Source organism: Pyrgilauda ruficollis, unplaced genomic scaffold (assembly GCF_017590135.1).
Source record: "Pyrgilauda ruficollis isolate IOZ18807 unplaced genomic scaffold, ASM1759013v1 scaffold15, whole genome shotgun sequence".
In the NCBI taxonomy this organism is placed as follows: Eukaryota; Metazoa; Chordata; class Aves; order Passeriformes; family Passeridae; genus Pyrgilauda; species Pyrgilauda ruficollis.
In genome coordinates, this window is record NW_024513654.1 from 19,352,685 (window position 1) to 19,374,357 (window position 21,673).

General features: G+C 36.8%; 1 protein-coding gene across 1 annotated transcript in view; it reads left to right on the plus strand.

Moving 5' to 3' along the window:
* The window catches only part of TM9SF3 (transmembrane 9 superfamily member 3), a 46,141-nt gene that overhangs the window by 12,858 nt on the left and 11,610 nt on the right, over nucleotides 1–21,673 (plus strand). The window contains exons 3-9 of the mRNA XM_041460927.1: nucleotides 1,755–1,877; nucleotides 6,427–6,587; nucleotides 8,750–8,827; nucleotides 9,758–9,889; nucleotides 10,423–10,589; nucleotides 12,882–12,976; nucleotides 14,857–14,987. Of these exons, the coding sequence (XP_041316861.1) occupies nucleotides 1,755–1,877; nucleotides 6,427–6,587; nucleotides 8,750–8,827; nucleotides 9,758–9,889; nucleotides 10,423–10,589; nucleotides 12,882–12,976; nucleotides 14,857–14,987 (887 nt within the window). The remainder of the gene's footprint in view (nucleotides 1–1,754; nucleotides 1,878–6,426; nucleotides 6,588–8,749; nucleotides 8,828–9,757; nucleotides 9,890–10,422; nucleotides 10,590–12,881; nucleotides 12,977–14,856; nucleotides 14,988–21,673) is intronic.

Below are 21,673 nucleotides of genomic sequence, written 5' to 3' on the forward strand. Positions count from 1 at the left end.
CAAACAAACAAATGTCAAATTCCAGTCTGAAAGCCCGTGGAGTAATTTAGAGTAGTTTACAGTCTAACCAACCTGTGTTAGTCTCCTGTGCCGCTGGGTACCAGAGAGTCACCTAAGGCCAGCCTGGCCCCCATAATACTTCTCCAAAACAGGCTTCTTGCTTCAGCCCTGGGAAATACTTTTTTCAGCAGCTTCTATCAGTTTCTCTTCTACCTGTATTTTAATTCATGTCTTATTGATCTATGTGTGCAACAATCATTTGAGTCAAAAAATGTAGTATTAGAAAGGTCTTATCCTTTATTTGAACATAGTATGACAGTGAAGTGCCAGATATTTTGGGAAGAATCCCTACTTAGCAACAAATCGAGAAAATAATGATTCTGGGGTTTGTGTGTTAGGTTTTTTTCCCCTTTTAATTAATGTCAAGACAATTTAAAAATATGTTAAAGTGAAAAAGTGCCAAGGTGATGCATTTTGCGGGTGAGGGGAAACATAGTCCAAAAGCACAGGATCCAGCTCAGTAGAGGGATAAGTGCAAACTTGAATTTGTATGTCTGTTTCAGCTGTGATGCCAACTTCAATGGCTTCCTTCTCTTAAATATACCAGTATGGGCACTGAAAGTCTTCTTGGTACATTTGTTGGCTTGAATGGTTTTGTTACTCTTTTTTTCTCTCCAGAAAAGAAGTTTTGTTGACCAGATGTACTGGCATATTTTGACTTCTGTTGTTATCAGAGTAATTATGTTTCATGTAAAGAAATATTCTGCTTGCTTGTGCTTTTTCTGTGCAGGTGATTTGATTTTCCTTTTAGGCTTTATATTGTAGTTAGTGTATCAAAGAAAGTAAGCTGAATTTTGATACAAATTAGAGCTGTACTTAGGGCAGAAATTAATTTTGTCTACTGAAACAGGTCCTCAATTCCAGTGATAACAAAAAGAGGAGAAACTGGAATTCTTTACTTTTACTGTGTTTGACTATTTGTTGCTTGAATACAATTACTATGATGTGGGTGAGAGAGCTTGTCTCTGTTGCTGTCTGAAGTCTTGTAAATGTGAGGCCTTTCATCTTTCTTCACTTGAAAAGGAGACATTAGGGAAGGAAACTGGGATGTAAGAGAATGGCTGCTAACAGTATAACTGAGGAATTGTAGATGGGGAAGAATAACTTTCTGGCTGAAAGAGGTGAATTTATTTTATTTCCAAATGCAGCCTCTTGAGCGTTCTTCGTATTATTCATATTTTTGTCTTCCTTTTTTCTTTGTCTTTACTCTGATTGCTTTGTTTCTTCCTTAGGGTAGTTTCTTCAAAACTGCTGAGAACTTTAAAAATTTTTAGGTTTTTTTACAAACATTATTCCTAGTCAGTGAAGTTGATTATACTAAAACAGAGATAATGTTGTAAGCAGCTGTAGGTATTTGTTAATAATTTCATACATCTTGTTAGAGCGTTCATACATCTCATTATCTGTTCAGGTGAATCTGCTGTCAGCTTTGTACCTTAATTTAGTGTGAGTGAAGCAGCAAAAGAAGTTCCTTGTCCAGTATGTGGGGAGCCTCTGCATGCTGAAGTGTAAATTTCTGAACACAATCATGTATTTGCTTTAACGGTTCCTTTCAAAATGTCCTTTATTGTTATCTATTTGAGGATACCCAAGAGGGCTTGGAGACTTCAGCTCTGTTCATTCCTCCATTTGATTTGCCTTCACTTTGAGCCAGCTCATTAATGAATCTTCAACTGTGCTTTAATTTTTTGCAGATGATGTGATGCAGACTACTTACTGTGAAGTTGACTTGGACAAGGGAAGAAGAGATGCATTTGTGTATGCAATCAAAAATCACTATTGGTATCAGATGTATATTGATGACTTGCCGATATGGGGTGAGTGGTATTGTGCATTAATGACTGTTGTACACCTACTCAAGTCCTGTGCTAGTGGGTTTCATGGAGTCATTTAATGACTGAGCTTCATTACAAGAATTTCACAAGAATATGAAACTTACGTGCAAGTTAAATTCACAAGAATATGTAGTAAAGCAGTTGAGGACATAGGCTTAAGCTGCACTAGGGGAGGCTTAGGTTGAACATGAGGAAGCATTTCTTCACAGAATGGGCTGCCCAGGGAGGGGTTGGAGTCACTCCCTGGAGGTGTCTAAGGAAAGACTGGATGTGGCACTCAGTGCCGTGGTCTACTTGACAAGATGGTGTTGGGTCATAGGATTCACTCAGTGATCTCAGTGGTCTTTTCCAAACTAAACAATTCTGTGTGAAATAAGTTGAAGGCTTATTGCATTGAAAGAACAGCAGGATGGCTGTACTAGCAAAATACAAAAACAGTGAAAAGATGTTTTGTTTTTAAAGCCCTGATTTAATAACACTAAGTTCTTAGGTTTAGATTTGTTCAAGTGAGTGGTAATTAGGTAGGTTACTTGTAAGGTCCATGTTATTGTGATCATGAATAACAAGCTTATTTGAGAGTTGAAGCTTTATGTTGCTACTTTTCTTTATTCGTCATGCAAAAACTGTTTTGTTTAATTTTATGGTAATTTAGTGGCTGTTAACAGTGTTGCTTTGTTGTCTGTGTTTATATGGAGTTTATTTTACTTATTCTTTTACAGTTCTCAGAATTTCTCTTGCTGAGTATTATTTATCTGGGTTTAGAAGTGCTTGTGTCTTGAATAAAAATCTGTGTATCATTATTGCTGTTGTCTCGTAAGGTGTCTGTGTTTTGTTGCTCCCTCATAATGTGTGATCACATACCTAGTAAAGAGTGCTCTGCAGATTGCACTTTGCACTGATAGCAATCAACCAAACTCTCCAAGGCCTAATCTCCCTGTTGTAGATATAAACTGAAAGGAAATTGAAAACAGCCATAAGGTCTTTGTTGCCTGTGCTCCATGAAAGAGGTAAACCTGCCCAAACTAAACAAAATGCAGTTCAAGTCATGCAAGAGAAGTTCTTTGATAGCTGGTATGAATAATGCTATCTATCGTTGATTCATTTTGACAAAGGGTGCTTTTTTTAGCTCTTTCTTATTTTAATTGGTTTTAGAAAATATCTGTCTGATGAACATGGCAGAAATATTAACACTTTATTTATTTATTATTTATCTGGTGGTCAGGAAGGTCTGTTTTTTTTTTGTTTTGTTTTGATGTGTCTGTTTTTAAGAGATACCTTTATAATGCCTGAAGAGAAGTACTTAAGTATTGATTCTGTTCTTTTCAGCTGATTTGTTTATTGTGTGTAATGGCTCTGCAGCCAGGCTTAGAGTAGACCTGAATTACTCTATGTGACCTTTACTGTACTGCTTGTGCAATTGCTGGTAGGCTTTTTAAAAGCATGCATGAGTGACAGTTGTTGCTACAATATTTTTTATGGCTTTGGCCTTTTAGCAAAAGAGAGTGAATTATTTTTCTGGACTAGTGGTAGGTATGTAGGCTTTGAATTGCCCAAGGATGATGGATGCTAAGCTGACTTCCTTGGAATCCTATGTGGCTAACAAGTCTTGGAGGCTTTCTTTTTTAGGATTTCTTTTTCTGGTCATTTCATCATCTAAAATGCCAGAGAACAAACATACTTACTAAATCTTCTATGCATGGCATAGAAACATGTGGAATCTAGGTATCTTCTTTCCAAGATATTAAGAAGCTGCTTTTGATAGTTTGGAACCAGGATCTCAAGCTGTGCTATGTAATAGGGGACTGCAGGATCATAGGTACAGGTAATATTATGTGAGGATATTATCTGACATCAGGTGTGAAAGCAAGTGGTGCTGACGGTTTTGGTCTGTGTCTCCTGGGGTTTAGGTAAAAGTAGCAGGACTGCAGATTGGTCAATATTATCCTGTTATTCAAAAAATCAAATGAGTTCTTGGTGGGGGGCTAAGAAAGGCATGGATGCACCTGAACCAATCAGAAGAGTTTATCTGCAAGACTGAATTCGTATTTTGGACCTTTGTGTTCCCAGTACAGTGAAGAAAACTGGGAACATATCTTGTCTGCAATAATTTTGGTTTGCCTGGGTCTCTGTTCAGCAACAGAAATGTTTCAGGCTCTGAGTGCTGCTTAAAACATAAAGCACTGAGACTTGCTGCTAACTGAACAGTTTTTATTTCAACTATTTCTGTTATGAATATGGCATGAATGATACTGTACACATGCCTCTGCCAGCTTGCTGGTGCCTTTGTGTGTGTTGTGTAGACTTGTCTTGTACCATGCAATGTGGCAGGTAGAGACACTGAAGAAAGCAAATATCTTTTGCTTGATTGTTGTTGCATAGCTGTAACTATTTCTAAATAGTTACTAAATTTCAGTAACTATAATGAAGGAAACTGTTAGGACTACTTAAGATACGTGGGTGTAAGAACTGAAGTAGTTATGATGGCCTCTCTGAAATACTCTGAATACTGAGAAGGGTTTTTTTGGTTTCATGAGGACAGTGTCCAGAACTGGTTACTCTCAGCTTGCATTAAAAATAGCTTGTGCTGAATGACTTTTTTTGTTACTGTGTGAAGGCTATCATGTTGATCCACTTTATTTGGATTCCCTATCTTGAGAACCTTACTGGCCAGCATGCATTGTATAGACTGTATGACCCAATACCCTGGTTTTTTTAATTGTTGCTTCGCATCTTGTAGCTGGATTAAACCAGCTAAACATTTGTTCCCTAAATGTAGATGGCTGGAATCCTTTTTTAGTGCTACCAAAATAAAGTTCCCTGTGAAGAGTGTAAAAGAAAAGGATTCAGATGGTGCTAATATTTGCTGAGAATTCTAGGCAACTTCTCTTTAATTCTGTTCTTAAAGCAGACCATTCCCTTCCCTGGGCTCATCCAGATGCATTCATGTCACTCCTCCTGTCTCCTGGCAAGCTTTAGTTAAGTTCATCCTTTATGTTCTTTATGATTTTCCACCTTGCTAAGGCTTACTGATACCAAACATATGCACAAACACTAATTCTTAAAATTCGCCCTACAAGTCCTCAAGCCCTGTAAGAAGTACTGTATTTTCAGTAGAGACTAGGCATAAATTAATCTTTCTTAACTGCTCATAACTGAAGGTAATCACATCAAACTGTTCTTTGAGGGCTCTGGAAGGTTTACACTATTTTCTAACCTGAAAAAGGCAACAAGATCTTTCTAAGTGCATTCAGAAAAAATTACTCCATTTTATGTTGCTGTCCCACAGTGGAGAGAGAGAATAGGCTTGATTGTTTCAGGACATTCCCTAACTATGTGAAGCACTGTGTTAGTTTATTCCTTCAGTGAGTGGTTGATCAGAATGTCCTTTAAGTGGTTTAGAGGTCTATATTCATGGTTCTGGACACTACCATGGGAACAGATGGCATGGCAGGTGCCAGGCTATATGGTGGAGGCACAAACTGGCACGTTTTGTGTAGATGGCATATACAAGGCAATCCTGACAGATGAGCATGAGTAAAAAACTTGACAGAAAAACACCAACTTGAAAATTAAAAAACACAGGTGATGCACAAAGGCCCTTCCTTCATATAGCTGGTGCTTTGTGATAGCCTGTTCCGTATCCTTACCTGCTTGTTCTCCCATTCCCCTCAGCCTTGTGCATCCTGAGTGATGCTTGTTTTGTGACTTTCCATCTTGTACATCTTGTATGTGATCTTTGATCTTTACATCAAAGGTGGCACAGCCTGGAAACTTGTTGGCTGTTAAACTTTTTCTGTTTTCACCCAGCATAGTACAGTCTGGAATTCTTCTGTAGTAGATGAGACATTTTGCACTAACTTACTGAAAATTAAGAACTTAATCATAGAATGGTGTGGATGGTTTGAGTTGGAAGAGAACATAAAGCTCATCATGGTACAGCCATAACTTCTCTCGGGCAACCTGCAACCTGTACCATTCTCTCAGTAAAGAATTTCTTCCTAATATAGAACATTAAAACATATAAAAAATATAAAACATTTTTGGCAAGCATTGGAAACTTGTGTGCAAACGAGAGCAAAAAGCATGTGTTGGGATGTAAACCAATGAGGGTTACAGAGAAAAAGTAAAATTCTTAAGAGGAGGAAAAATGAATGAATAGATAGGAAGATGGGAAATTATAGCGGTCTTGGCTAAGTTCTATTAGGGAAAATGAATCTCTATTTAGCTAGTCATTTATCTGGTAAAAATTGCAAATAAAAGTAGAGGCACTGTTGTTGGGTCTTCTGCAGAATTTGTAGCTGCATGCTTTTTCTTTTAATGCCATTACAAAATGCTTCTTGCAGAGACCCATGGATTCAAAGTGGAGTCCAGATATTAGAGTTGAAAAGAAGAGCATAAGGTCTTCTGTGTCCTCTTTGTTTATGTTGCTTTTTTAGCTGGCAAAACTTTGTAATGCATATTTTTAAAAAGTAAATGCAAAATATCTGAAAAGCATGCCTGTAATAGATGCTTGCACTTGTTTCCTGTGCAGGGATTGTTGGAGAAGCAGATGAAAATGGAGAAGATTATTACCTTTGGACTTACAAAAAACTTGAAATTGGTTTCAATGGAAATAGAATTGTAGATGTCAATCTGACTAGTGAAGGAAAGGTGAAATTGGTACCAAACACAAAAATCCAGATGTCATATTCAGTAAGTAATTTGATGATGCACCTGTAATAAGAAATTCTATGTGGTGAAATAGCTGAAAAATAGGGATTTGTATACTACAATGTGTACTGATATGTTGGGCTATGTTAGAGGAAGAGATGCATCTTCAATCCTTCAATTATTCTTTGTTCCTGAAAAGCCTTGATACATTTATTAATAACTAATGTAAAATTATGATTTTTGAAGTACTCCAAACAAACTGGAGCTTCTGTAATGTGCAGAAAAGTGTTTTAGTGGGAAAGGAAGGTACCCTGAAAGGATGGAGACTAGAAGTATAGAGGACCTGTGAGTAGGTACTCATTGTGTTCATGTTTGGACTTCTGACATTTTATCATGGACTTGAACTGGATTTTCAGCTAGGATAAGAACTCACTGTAAGCCTTTATGATTTGCAAGCAGTAAATATCAAAATTTACTTTGTTTTGCAATTCCAGTAGAAATTTCTTATTTATATAACATGATTAGTAAGGTTTTAAGCTTCTTTATCTGAAGCTCTCTGCTATGATACTGAGTTGCTATGATAAAAGGTAATGAATAAACAACCCTTGCTGGTTGAGACAAGTTAGTTTTTTCAGTTTTCCTCTTTATTTAGTTGATGTTACTTAAATCAAGTGATGGTTCACTTGTTATGTTTAACACATTTGTATAGTGAAACCATTTTTTAATGCATTGCTTTTCTTCCATGCCATAGCAATGGGTGTCAGCGTAAGATTTATTTCAGAGAATATTCTTGCCACAGTTGCATTTCTTTTGTGCTGAATAAGTAGTATAGTTTGAAATGCAGATAACTGGATTTTGTATGTGCTTTTTAGAATTAGATTTACATTAATTTCCCTATTTTTGCTGCAAAATTGATAGTAGAAATTTCAGAATTTGCTCTTTAAAATTCTACCATCATTGTGAAGTCCATTTGCTCTAAATTTTAAGGTGGACAGAATTGAGTAGCAGCCAGTAATAAAAATAACATAAGATATTCCCTTGAAAGACTTTTTAGCATGCAAAGCTCAGGACTTCTCTATCAAATTCTGTTGGCAGCACTGGGCAATTGCTGAGCTGGCCTGTGTGTGGTGTTAATTCACAGATTGTCAGTGGTGGATTTGTTCTAAACTGTGCTTCATAGTGGCAGATGCTCTAATGAGAAATGTATCTGCTTGAAACAATTTTGAAAGCTACTAATCTTGAACCAAGTTGTAATTTGAACTGAGGAACAATAATATCAAACCTCAAAGTGAGTAGTGCTGGCATCTTGGGGTTTTTAACATGTCTCAGGACAGTGGTGAGTGATTGAGGTGTTCAATCTACATTTATATGCTTTCTTCTGTACTCAGTGAGAGAACAGCTTTTGGAAGGCATAGCTCCTTCTCATGAATTTTAAAATAGATATGTACAAGGGGGCTGCATTTGTTTCAATATAACTAAAAATCCTGATAATTTTTGGCATCCTTTTGAAAAAAATATTCAGGTAGGCTTGTATTTAGTTTGTACAATTGTTTTAATTTTAATTTTTAAATGCAGTCTTGCAAAAATTGACAAAAATACTTTATGCTACCATATTAGCACTGTATAGTTCATTAATGCAATTACATTTTCCAAATCAAAAGCAGTCCTCTCTGCAGCTGGTGGAGAACTGACAGCTGTAATATGCTGTTACCCTGTGGTAGTCTGTGCATAAACACATACTTTTCCAGTTGGTTTCAGAGTAATTTATTGGCAATTGAAGTGTCTAGATTCATAGTAGTTACGTGTATGTGTGTGTGTATACATACATATATACATTATATAGATTCTATAATCATGAAAAAGGTTTGTTGTATATGACAACTACAAATCTGTATCATTGATTAATCTCACAGAGAGAGAGAGAGAGAGAACTGAGGTAGTGCAAGACTAATTCTTCTTTGTTCTTAAACATAAGCAAGGACAAGATTAGATCCATGAGGCGAAGTGGCTGGCGTTCATTCTGTGCCTGACCTCTAGATGTCAGTCTTTAAGAACATAATTCCATTGTTTTTTGCCAAACCCCATTCGTATTGAAGAAAACATGTGAAGTGGATGGTTTTTAATATGTGTTCTGGGTTTCTGCATGTGAGTATAGCTAAACATACTGTAAGAAGCTTTTCAAATATAAATATTTCTCTCTTCAGGTGAAATGGAAGAAATCAGATGTGAAGTTTGAAGACCGATTTGACAAGTATCTTGACCCATCTTTCTTTCAGCACAGAGTATGTATTGTTCTAAGCCAGCCTTACAATACATCCCTTTACAATGGTTGCATTAGTTTAGATGTCATGCAGTTTTTGGATTACATCTTTGAATTTTCAGATTTTCCAGGCGATCTGGAACAATAAAACAGGGAGGTCTGACTGTTGTTTAAGTAGCATGTTGCTGCTAAAATAGGATGGCTCCTTTTTTTTAGAGTGCTTCAATAAATATGCAGGCAGGCTTCAAACTTGCAGGAAATACAGGGCAGTTCAAGAAAATACATTCAGGTGACCAGAAACAATGAAACTTCAGGGACACAACTGTGTAACTGTGTAAGCTGAAGAAGTGCAGTTGACCATGGGCACACTTCTTTCTGAAGTCAATGCGGAGCAAAAAGCATTAGCCTAAACCAGTTGTCAGTTGTGGCGCTATCAGTTGTGTTTAAATCTGTGGTTGTAATCTCCTTAAGGGTAGTGTACTCAGCTGTGCTACTTTCTGAAAGTAGAGACTTTGCAGTAGAGAGCTCAGTGAAAACCAGAAGTAGTATATGCTTTTGAGAGCAAAAATAATGCTGCTGCACATTTTCATCCTGTGCAAAGCAATAATTCCTTTGGTTTCACTACTCAAACCTCTTCTCTAGGAAGGCAACAGTACACTGTGTCGCCTTCTGCTTAACAAGGGAGCATGCACAGCCAGTTGTTCAAACTTTGCTGCTGCTTAACTAAGTTGTGATAACCTGGTCCTGAGCAAGGCTGGCTGTTAAAAAAGTTTCTGTATGGTGTTTCACAGGCCAGTTTTAGTGTCACTCTCTGAAAATGTAATGTTACTTACAGTATTTATTGTTACTTAGTGCTGACAAGCTGTCCTTATAGGCAACAATTTATCCTTCTTGGAACAATTTGAAACACATTTACAGTTCTAAATTTTATGGGTGTGTTTTCTTTTTGTAGATTCACTGGTTTTCAATTTTCAATTCTTTTATGATGGTGATCTTTCTGGTTGGCCTGGTGTCTATGATATTAATGAGAACTTTGCGAAAAGATTATGCAAGATACAGCAAGGAGGAAGAAATGGATGATATGGTAAGACCTGCATCCATGTTTAAAAATCTCATTTTTAAGGCTTATTGTTTTCTTGTCGTACATTCATTGTGTTAGCAGCTCTGAATGGCTTTCTTCAGTTGGACAGAAAATGCCTTTTGTGTGTCTTGAAAGTGTTACTGGTTTTCTTTATAACATGCTTCTAGGTTGTGACCCAAAAATCTCTCTCTAGTCACTGTGTTAATGTTCATATGCAACCTTTGGATAAACTAGGTCCATTCTGACTTTGTAGTAGAAGTCTGATGTAGTAGTCTGATGTACTCCTAAGCACCTCAGAGGCTTTTGGGACAGGGAGGGATTCTGATAGATTTTATTGTGTCATACATTCAGATAGTAATTTGTTGTTGTCTTCATAAGCATCTGAAAAGTAAACTTTTCGATTTGATGCATTCAGAAGAGAAGACAGCCTTCACTTGAAGTTGCTTTATTAAATCAGACCTTTTGTTTTTATGTAGCTTGTGTGTTTGTCTTTAATTGTCATGACTAGACTTAAAATTTGTTGTTGTTGTTCCCAGGACAGAGATCTGGGTGATGAGTATGGGTGGAAGCAGGTCCATGGAGATGTGTTTAGACCATCCAGTCATCCTCTAATATTTTCATCGCTTATTGGTTCTGGCTGTCAAATTTTTGCTGTGTCTCTTATAGTCATTATTGTTGCAATGATAGAAGATTTATACACAGAGTAAGTATAATTGTGCCATGTCTTCCATATATAAATGTTTGAGTGAACAAAATAATTACAAAAATTATTGTTTTAACTGGCCTGAAAAAAAGTGTTTGAGAGTCTCTAGTAGTAATCTGTAGATCAGATGTAGTATTAAGAAGTGCTCTTTTAATTTGTAATGAAACTTTGTCCTACTGTTATCACGTTAGTTGGTCTCCTTTGATTTTCTCTTTTAGTGCTTGCTTTTTGAGTGATTTATTTTGAAACTAGTTTGTTGTTCTGCAGAATCACTAGTAGATAATATGGGAATTATATGTATTCAAAGGTACATATTTCACTTCTGATTTCATCCAGAGTAACAAGATGTTAGTATATTTCTGACCCTATTTCCCCACTATGTCTGGTGAAGACTGAAATAAGAGTCTGCTCTTGTGAATAGTCCTGTTTTCTGCTGACAAGTCAGTATGAAGTCAGTCTTATCACAAGTGTGCTTAGGAATAAAAATGTAATTCTTTAAGTTCTTTTGAACACATGGTGCTCAGCCTGTGTTGATGTAAAATCCCCAGAAATAGGTCCTGACTGGAAAGAATAAATTAAAAAAAAAGAAATAATACTCAAGTTTAAATTTAACACACTACTTGTAGTTCACCTGTTTTCTCCTTTACCTCTTAATTTGATTGAGATTTTTGGGTTACTGGGTGGACTTCATCTGCTTCTGTAGTGACTGTCTTTTGGTATTGGAGGGAATTATTAGCTTGTGTTTGGGGCTTTTTTTGGGTTTTTTACAAGTGATTTGTTTTAAGCAGTGACTAAACTTTCATTCGTGAGTATCACCTGATTTTAACAAGTTGTGTTGCTCCCAATTTGCCGCTAGAGGGAACTCTTGCTTTTCACTTTAGTGGCCTTTTACGGTGTGTTTAAAATGCCACTCTGTAATGCCAGAATCTTGGCATATTTTCATTTTTCATAGGGTGTAATTCCCCTCCTTATGTCTTATGGTTATGTTTCTAGACAGGCATACATACACACTTCTAATTGTGCAGCATATCAGCCCTTCAGAGGAAAAAAATGAAACCATTTCACCGTGTATGTGCCCTGTAGGGAGGCTGTAGGTTAGTCATGTCAGTTGTAAAATGTATCAGAACAGTATTTTTTGAAAAGATATGTGCACTTAGTCTTTTATTGCAATAGGCCTTTCTGTCACTTTCAAAGTGAATTTAATTCTGGTTGTGTAGTAGAACAATTGACCAAATGTGGTGCAGACAATGCTTGTGTTTAGGAAAACAGCACCAAGAGACTGTGCCTGCTCTTGGGGGTTTTGCACGTGTTTCTAAATGGTCTTAAGTTATGAGAAGTTTTTAAAAAACAAATATTGGTAAAACAGTCCTTCAGTGTATGTGACCAGCAGGTATATTTGCTTTGGTCGTGTTGTCATGGAAGCTTAAGTGCTAAAGATTGCTTCTTTGAGTACAGCAGGCATCCTGGAATGGTTCCTCAAAAACCACAATGGCAGTAACTAGAATCTCTCAGAGCAAATAATTTGAAGAAAGTACACTAAGTCAGCTGAAAACCTACTGCTATTTGCTGTCGAAGAATAGCAGAGGGATGTGGAGAAACAATTCTATTTATGAATAATATTTATATCTGCCTATTCTTAGATATGATCTTTTAAAATGTATTTGGAAATGGCTTCTTTGATTTAAAATTATTAGCTTTGCTCGTAAAATTTCAGAAAAGTTATGCCAAAATTAGTAGTCCAGCAATTAATGGGGTGACATTTAAAAATTACTAAGCTCTTCTGATTGCACTACTTAATGCTGATTTGTGACTTCATTATAGTATTTATAGTTTCTAAATCTAATTTTCTGCCAGATGAGCACTTTCGATCTTAAAAGTTAATTTCTGGGGGATGGCAGAAACATTATTCACAATCTTAGTCTATTTTTGTTAATACTGGCCTTTTGACATTTTATCTGCAATTGAATCTTACACTTAATGGATGTCATGTAAATAGTTATTTATGCACAAAGTACACACATCCAAATGTCAGAGTATATTTATCAGAGGTGAGAGTCTGTAAGGAAAGAGTGTAGTATGTCAAAACTCTTTCCCACATTGAATTAGACTTGGCCAAAGCCTTGTGTACAAACAGTTCTCTTTCTTAGGCAGATTTTACAGTTTAAGCACTCTTAATATTTGTATTACATAAAAATATGAAATAACTGCTTCTGCTAAAAATACAGGGTTTTTTTCTTGCTCTAATCATGTTTGGTTTTGTATGTCATTTACCAAAAACATCCCTTCTTGTAGGAGAGGATCAATGCTTAGTACAGCTATATTTGTTTATGCTGCAACATCACCAGTGAATGGATATTTTGGAGGAAGCCTTTATGCTAGACAAGGAGGTAAATTGTTTTCATGTTTCAGCATTTTCATTGCATTGTTAAATGGAGAAGTTATTATTTTCTATTTTGCACCAATGTAAAAGAGTCCTCTTGGAGTTAGATGGAGTCCATTAGATTCTTAATAAACAGGAAATATTTTGGGTATATTTAACTTAGATATTATCTGTTCAGTACTGCTACACTTTCTAAAAAGGTAACTGAAGTCTTAGGTTAATTTAAAAGAGCTAAAAAACTATAGTTGTGATTGCCAAATTGCTTGTTATACTCTTGCATGTAATTTTTGGCTCATGACATCCACAGAGTATAATAGGCTTTCCCTTTTGTGTAACATTTGTTAAACAGCTCATGTCATCTTCTCCAGATGACTCCTACATGGTCCTCTTCTGTATGTACTAGGGGGTTATGTTTGGCTAACACAAAAAGGACAAGTATAGATTATTTGCTAGACCATTAATTGCAGGTGGGGAAAACTGTTTATATCATCTTTTAAAGAAAGTTGTTCTACTTTCCAGTATATGCTCTGCTTTATACTTAGCAAATCAAAATGAGCATCAGTAGAGAGCAGAAGCCAAATAAAATTGACAGAAGATTTGAACAGGCTGTCTTCAAATGCTCTCCACTATGCCTCTCAGTTATGACCAGTTAGATTCTTGCAGTGCACTAGCTTCATCCATTCCCTATGCTGCAATAAAAGAAGAATCAATATCTATTATCTTCTAGAGTGCTTAAAAAAATAATTCCGGTAAGTTCACAAAAGAAAATTTCTATCTTTTTAGCATGATATACCTGTTAGTGTTCAATCTCAACTGTACTTTGAGTTTGGAGTTTAGAAGTTTATTTTCCTGTGGCTTACTTATAAACCTAGCAATTTGTACAAAACCAGATCTAGTTAGAAAGGGGTCACTCTGCTGTAATGTATTGAGCTCTATAGTTGAGCCAGACAAGTTTTTTTTGTTTACAGGTAAACATGTATCAAACCGTGAAATGCTGATTATGTTGGCACATGGTGAAAATACATAAGATTGTCTTGAAAAGACAAGCTTTTTAAAATATTTTTTACTTACTGCATATTAATATCATGATGTATAAATGTAGACAGCATTTAAGAGACTAGAAAGTACAGGGAATATAGATAGGGAAATTTTTAAGATATTGCCCAAAAGGATTTCTTTGATCTCCTCAGAGAGCTCTAAACTTAGTAATAACTGCTAGCAGGTGTTCTATTCCCTTGATGCTTGGAGTTTAGAAATCACTTTCTTTCTACCTTTTCTGTTGTTGAAAATGTCAAGAGTCCAGTTTTCCTGTATGTTAAATGCTGTGGCATTTTGCTCTTTACTAGGGATAGCCATTTGCTTAATGCATCCTGAATGTGTGTCTGGGTTGGATTGGTCCAGCTTGGACCAAGCCAGCCCCGAGCAGGTGCTGCCTGGAAGCAGCTGCAGTGCTGAGTTCTCCTGGGAGCAGTGCTGAGCTCTCCTGTGCTCTCAGAGTGGGAGCAGGTTCTGCACAGGGCCAGCTCTGCTATCTCTGTCTCTTCTCATCTGCAGCTACATACACCCTCAGGTTTCACACCCCAGGTTCTTTGGCCAGCTTAGTCAGTATATGCTGTTCTTCAGCTGAAATGTTCTCACGCTGTATCCCTTTTCTTCTTTTCACCTGGCCCACTAAATTGATTGATGTTCTGCGTCTTGTGAGTTACCAGAGTCAGATGAAACTTGGTTTGTTCTTAGCTCTTGTATTGATGTAGTATGTTGTTACTTACTTCTTTCACCTTTTTGTGGGAGAAGTAGTCAAACATGTAAATTCTGGAGTGCTTGCTAATAAATTTAAAAAAAAAATGCTGTGTCTTACCAGTCCCATTGAAATGTCCCTTCTTACAGGAAGGCGATGGATAAAGCAGATGTTCATTGGAGCCTTCCTTATTCCAGCAATGGTGTGTGGAACTGCCTTCTTCATCAACTTCATTGCCATCTATTACCATGCTTCAAGAGCTATACCCTTTGCAACTATGGTGAGTTATTTTCTTGGAGAATTTAAACTCCACTGTACACACAGAAGAATTATATTTTTTTAATCAAAATACATGTGTGAGTCATAGTTTAGAGCTAGCTAATCAGAAGTTTATCATGAGAGGGGGCTTAAGGTGCTTCAAGTATAATTAATTTTAATCACAACAGCAGCAGCTGCTGGATGCCAAAAACAGTTTTACATCTGCTTAAAGTGACACTTAGCTTTGTATTTAAGCTTAGTGTTTTAACAATGTGGAAAGTTAGCAATTTGAATTTCCTTTCTGGATGGCCAATGCAAATTGATTGTAATATAAAATGAAATACAAAGGGATTCCAAATGAAAGATACTTTTAAGTCATTGCATTCAAGCAGAAAAATAAAAATAAATGATCAGGCAACAATATGAGATGAGACATTCTGAGCAGGTCTGTCTTTACAAAAATGACTCACTCTTTTCACTTTGTGAAGTGTGATTTACTGTCCAGTTACGGTCTTGTGTCTGTACATTTATCACTTGAAAAATTATGCTTGTTGTAGTACTTTTTCATTTAGTCATGATGACTTTCTCTATTTCCTTTGTCAGGATTGTGTTTATGTTGGCCCCTTTCAAGCAATCTCAAATACTCCTGTGAATGAAATGTAGGAAATAAGCACTTGCCACTTGGGCAGAATTTCTGTTTGAGCTTGTAAGGGTTAGTGTTCTAAAGCAGAAATGTTTTGAAATATGCACCATAAAATTGCTTTTTCTAATTTTGTGCAGTAGCACTGCCAGCTTAAAAGACTGTCTTAATATAGGAAGTCTTGTTTTCTTTTCAGTAATGTCTGTAGCAAATCTTGGAATTTAACATTTTTTCTAGATTTCTTCTTTGCATATCAGTTTTTTGTGATATGTTAGGTTGTTCATATCATTCAGAGACATTCAAGTAGCTGTGGATTTCTTCTTAGTTTAAATCTACCATAAAATGAAGCTTAGTATCAGAAGTTTCTGTGTTACATATTGTATTATTTGAGTTTGTGATGGGAGTTCTGTATATGACTGAAAATACTTCTAAAGAGCACATTGTTAGTGAATAAATGTGATAGAGATTATAAATGGTAACAAGAAGAGAGACAATTCTTCAGGGAAAGACTTTCAATCATTTTTTACTGATGGAGTCATTCTGGGTACGTTGCTGGTTCTAGTCACCTCCTCATTAACAGTATTTTCAAAGCATGCCTAAATACCAGCTTTTTACCAGTTGAATTAATTTTTATAAAACCACTAAATGTAATATAAAGCTAAACATGTTTATGAACCCTTCACTTAATTTTTTCTCTTAATTTTTTCTCACAATTTCTTCTTCAAGAAATTAGATTAAAATTCTGTCTTTGAGTATGTTTGTATTAGTTGGTCAGTGTGTCCCAAAGCAATATTGTGTTGTTTTTTCTTTCCTATGCTAGCAGCCATATACAGTACTGTCATAAAAGTTTACAGCATCGATCTTTGCTATGTGCAAAGAGACTCTGTTTTACTGCTAAGCAAGCAGTTATGGTATCCCATTTCTCACTTGTATTCTCATTTGGAGGCCAGGAATGCTGAGGGAAGGTGATTCCATGTGTGCTGAAGTTTGTCTTGTGAATTTGTTCAACTGATTTGTATTTTAAGACTGTGGGCACGTGCATGGGAAAGCAAACTGATATATAAATCTTCAGGGTTCAGTTCACCAGGATGTTAGGACTCTACACGCAGTGATTTTAATGTTTGCAAGGTTTTATGAAAGCATTTGAATCATTGTGACTGTAGCAATAAGACTTAAATGGAGTTAGCAGGCAAGCAGGTTATGAATCGGAAACTTCATCAGGATGAGCAACGCTCTAATGACTTCAAATCAACAAGCTGGTTTGTAGAAGGAAATGGAAATTGTTTACAATTACCATGTTATGCTTCAGCTTGAAGTCCCCAGGAAACCCTCTGGCTTTATGGATGAGATCCCTTTGTGTCTTTCCACCTCTGTTTTGAATGTAAAGAGGCTTCCAGAATTGTCTAATGCAAATTTGCTGCTTTCCTGGGGAAATAAAACCTCTGCCACCTAAATGTATTAGAACACAGAAATAATTTCCTTTACTCTGCCATGTCTTGAAACCATCCTCCTTGCTTTAAATTGCTGGCAAGTATTGCCCCTTCATCTTGACTGCCATAAATCTGGAAAAAGTGGAAACTGAGTTACTGAAAAAAGTTCCTTAGCAAATAGGTTGCTAAGAGACTATTCTTAAATATGTCATTCTGTACTTCGCCAGTTTTGTATTGCCACTTCCTAGTGAAGTATCTAAGTAGTCTCTGTGGCTTAATTCTTCCCTCCAGAGGGATTTGCCTATGGAATTTAGGCAAGGGCAACTGATAGAATCAAATCCAGGACATCCAAACTGACCCTCAGTTGCTGTATCTTTCACCTACCTGGTATCTGTTTTTCTACTCTTTGTTTTGCAGTCCTCAAATTTATTGGGCTCTTCAGGACCTTCATGCATCTCATTGTAGTCTGTTTTGAACTTCAAAACTTCATTCACCTTTTACAACTCATTCCTGGTGATCTCCTTGAAGATGTGGCAGGGCCTGGGAAAACGGAAAGCTTGTTTCTGAAATCAGTCTTCATTTTTGGGACTCTGCCCTTAGCGCTTTTAGATATACTTATGTCATTATGGAATGACAAACCTTCTGCAGTGAAATAAGTCATGAGCATGAACAAAGGTTTCATCTCTTCCATGGGGTGGTTTTCAGCTATCCTTCCCTTCAGATTGGTATCAAGAATGTGACAGGTTTTATTCAAATATGAGACCTTTTTAAAAGTCAATGCATTAAAGCTTTCCAGAGCATATGAAGAAGATACACAATCTGCTTTTTTTTACTCATCCCTTCACCTTTATAGGAATGCAAGGGGTGCTGTTCAGTTATTCATGCCTTTGGAATCCAAATTTGATTTTTTGGTGTATTTTGTTTATTATGTCCTCTTGCTGGTGAACTTTGAGTTCTGAAGTTGTTATACATCTTGACTTACTTTCTGTTAATGTTTATCAGTCTTTCTGGTGTATTTAACCATCATCTTTATATTTGTGTGTGTGAATGATATGTAAAAACTGGAGCACAGAAGATTTAAGAAGACTTTTAAATAATGGTATGTGAAGTGACTTCTCCATAATACGTTCGAGGATTATGGTGCTAGTTCTGTGCAGAAATACTGACTAACGCAGAATTTCTACAGAGTACACCATGATTGAATTTGAAGGGACCTTTTTAATTCTGGCATTTCATAAGTTGTGACTGCTTACATTGTTCTGTGAGTGATGCATAATTTAAAGATATCCATTAAGACTACTATGACTAATGTAATATTCTGACTGCAAAATCTATGCAGCTTCTATTAACTGTTTTAAAATTTATCATTTTTGTTTTGTTTGAACAGCAGGTTCCTTTGTGGCTAAGGTTTCCAGTGTGCATTTTTAATGATTTAATTAAATAAGGTTAAGGGCACTGTATTTCTCTTGGGATTGAAACCCTATTGTTTGCATCTTTTTTACCTTGTTTTGAAAAGAAAAGTGTTTCCTCCAACAGATAGCTTAATCCAGGCTGCAGCTTCCCGTGACAGCTTTGAGTTGATATTGACTGCCACTAAAAAAAGAGGACCTGGTAGTGCCAACGATTTCATGCCTTGAGGCAGATAAAGAAATACACCTGGCTAAAAATAGGGAGAAAATCCTGTTACATGCATTCAGCAGAAGTGACTGTGCAACCCTTGGTCAAACCTCTTCATTTTGCTAAAAATAGACACCTCTTAATTCTTCTGCCTACATTTTCAACAGTTCCATTTATTACCCAAAGCAACAGTCTAGATTAACAACTTAGTTGTAATAAAACTAGTAACACTTTATTTTGAAGCCTTCTGTTCTATTATTTTTCTTGTAATGTTTGAACAATGTGCAGAAAACTGTTGTGTTACAGAAATTTAGTAACCTCTATATGGGAGGGAGTCTCATGACTGAGAGTGCATTTTGGTAGCTAACAGGGAAGATCAAGCTGCTGCTTTGACAGTTAATTTTTATTGCTTTTCTTCCCTGTGCATTAAGCAGACATGGCACCATAGCCTGCCAGTAGCTGTTTAATATTAGATATGCTCATAAAAATTTTAATTATCACCCTTGAAAGAAGTTTAATCTACAGTTGTCAGGAAATATGAAACATGTGGCACTAGGAAATAAATTATATCCCTCTTCACAATGTTTCCTTTCAAATATGGAAAGCTGAATTCTGCACATTCAGTCAAGGGCAGTAGAATATTCTTTCCCCATCAAAACAAAATGAAAAAGGAGTTAGAAGGAATGCAGGCTTGGTGAGGTTGACAGTCTCTTCTATGGCAACTAAAACCTGCAACTAAATCGGCTGCTGTGTATAAATAATATATTTTGCACAACAAAGTAGCAACAGTCAAAATTAAAGAAGTATTTTTTAATGTACTGGCTTGGTACAAAAACTCACCTAATTTGTTTTGGGTAACATGGATTATAGAGAACCTCTGCTTGTTTGCTTGATGAAAGAACAGGTTTGAAGATCCAATGTATTTGCTTCTTTGCATAATTTGTGTTTTATGAAGTAGTAGTTAAAATGGTTCTCTGAATTTCTCATGGCTGGTGTTAGAGTAATAACTTTTAAAACACTCAGAAAGATGTTACTTTCTTATCTCTGCCTGAAACACAACTACTGTTACTAGGATTGGATTTTTTAGTATGTTGTCAGTGACTTTGGCAGGAGGGTAGAGCAGGTATGTGTGTTAGTCTTGTCTTCATTTCTCCTTTCCGTTTGTGATGGTGAAGTGGAGGCCGTTAAGTGCCTGAACTGCTTTTCCCATTGTAGTCTTACTCTTGGAAACCTTTTAGGCAGAAATCATGTAACTTCACCTTTAAGACACTTGTTACCCCAGTACCCTGTGTTTGCTTCAGTTAGGATTTAGACTCTGTAGGTTTGGATATTGCCCAGCCTGCAAACATTGTCCTTGCCATCTGTGGCTACAGGCACTACCTGTTTAGTTTGAGACGAGGGACACTGGTTTTACCTCAGACCTGTAATTAAGAGGAACATGCTTGAAAACCACCAGCTATCTCCAGTCCTCTTTCCCATCCAGGGAAGGCTTATTATTGCCAAGAGTGAAGAAAGTTGTTTTACCAGTCATCAATCTGAGCAGGTAGACTGCCTGTGAGTCAGTGAGTGAAAAGCAAGAAAGAAGATGCTGCTGAATTCAACATGGTGTGTACAACCAGTACAGGTTTTGTTGGTCATCTTACTAAGACCAGTAGGTTGCTGTTTCTAGAATGGTCTTATCTCAGTAAAAAGAACATGCACATCTTCTTCATTTTGGACAGCTTATCAGAGCCAGGTGGGAGTAGGAGGCATTCCTGAGTCTGTGCTATGGTTCATCCTTGTTTGCTCAGTTGGGTCTCCTTTGCACTCCAGACTTAGCTCAGATAATTTTTAGACTCCTGAAATGGCTCCAGGATAAAAGGAAAAAAATGTGCTTCACTTTCAGGTGTCCTCAGAACATAGCATAGCATTAAGACAGGTGGCATTTCACTGTTTAACAAAATGTTGACTTCATCTAATGCTGCTGCTAGGTGTCACTGAAGATGCTGGCTGTTCTGTTTGAAATCAGTTAATTTTTCAGCCAAATGGATAGCAGAATGTAAGGTGTTACACCATTATCAGTCATACTTTGACTGATCTGATAATGAAGCCCACAGATTTTCTGATGGATGCCAATTACAGGTGTACTAGGGATAGTTTGACTATACTTACTGAAGTCATTATTCAAGGAACCTTGATCTGTCTCAGCGTTTTTTATGCAGATGAACATTTTAGATTTCAAAGCTACTGCTGAGTCAATTTCCTGGATAACACAACAGCCAAGCCCTGCTGGATCAAGTTGAGCCCTTTCCTTTCCCACCTGATTTGAAGCCATTCAGCTGTGCCATTCAGAGGGTGTCACTAAAATGAAATGCTACTGACAGCCTTGTTTCATCCAGGAGTTTGCCAGCTGATCAGTAATTAGGCCTGGATGTTCCTTGCTTGGTTCCTTGTCCAAGGTTGTAATCTCTCTGTGTGGATTCTGTAAAATAGACACATTTTGCAAGATGGCAAATACAAGATGCTAAGTGTTGTTCCAGGTGAGCTTAGAGCCCAAGGCAGTTCCTGGACCGTTTCTTTATGCAGTAAAGCAGTGGATTCTCTTTCTACCACTGTTCCCAGTCAGGTGAAATTTTTAAGATCAAAAAATTAAGCTACAGGCACCTTAAAACCTGCACTATAAAAGACAGCTGTGGCTGCATGAGCAGAACAGATGCCCTTTCACACTGCCTGGATCTGAGCTTTCTGCCTCAGCCAGGTGTGAAACCTACCTGGCAGAGCAGCACCACTGAGCAGGATGGACCACCCGACACATCTGGAGCGCCTTGCTGCAGGATGCAGAGCACACTCTTCTTGAAAATGGAAGTGGTTTCAATATGTTCAGCTCAGAAATATTTTGGATACTATCCAAGCCTTAATTCTTGAAAAATCTCTTCTACCCGCTGTGCCTCAAACAAACTGAGACATTTTGATGAGGATTTTAATAAATGTAGCACTCAAGATGAGGTTCTTTGATGTTTCTGATACTTTTTGACATTTTTC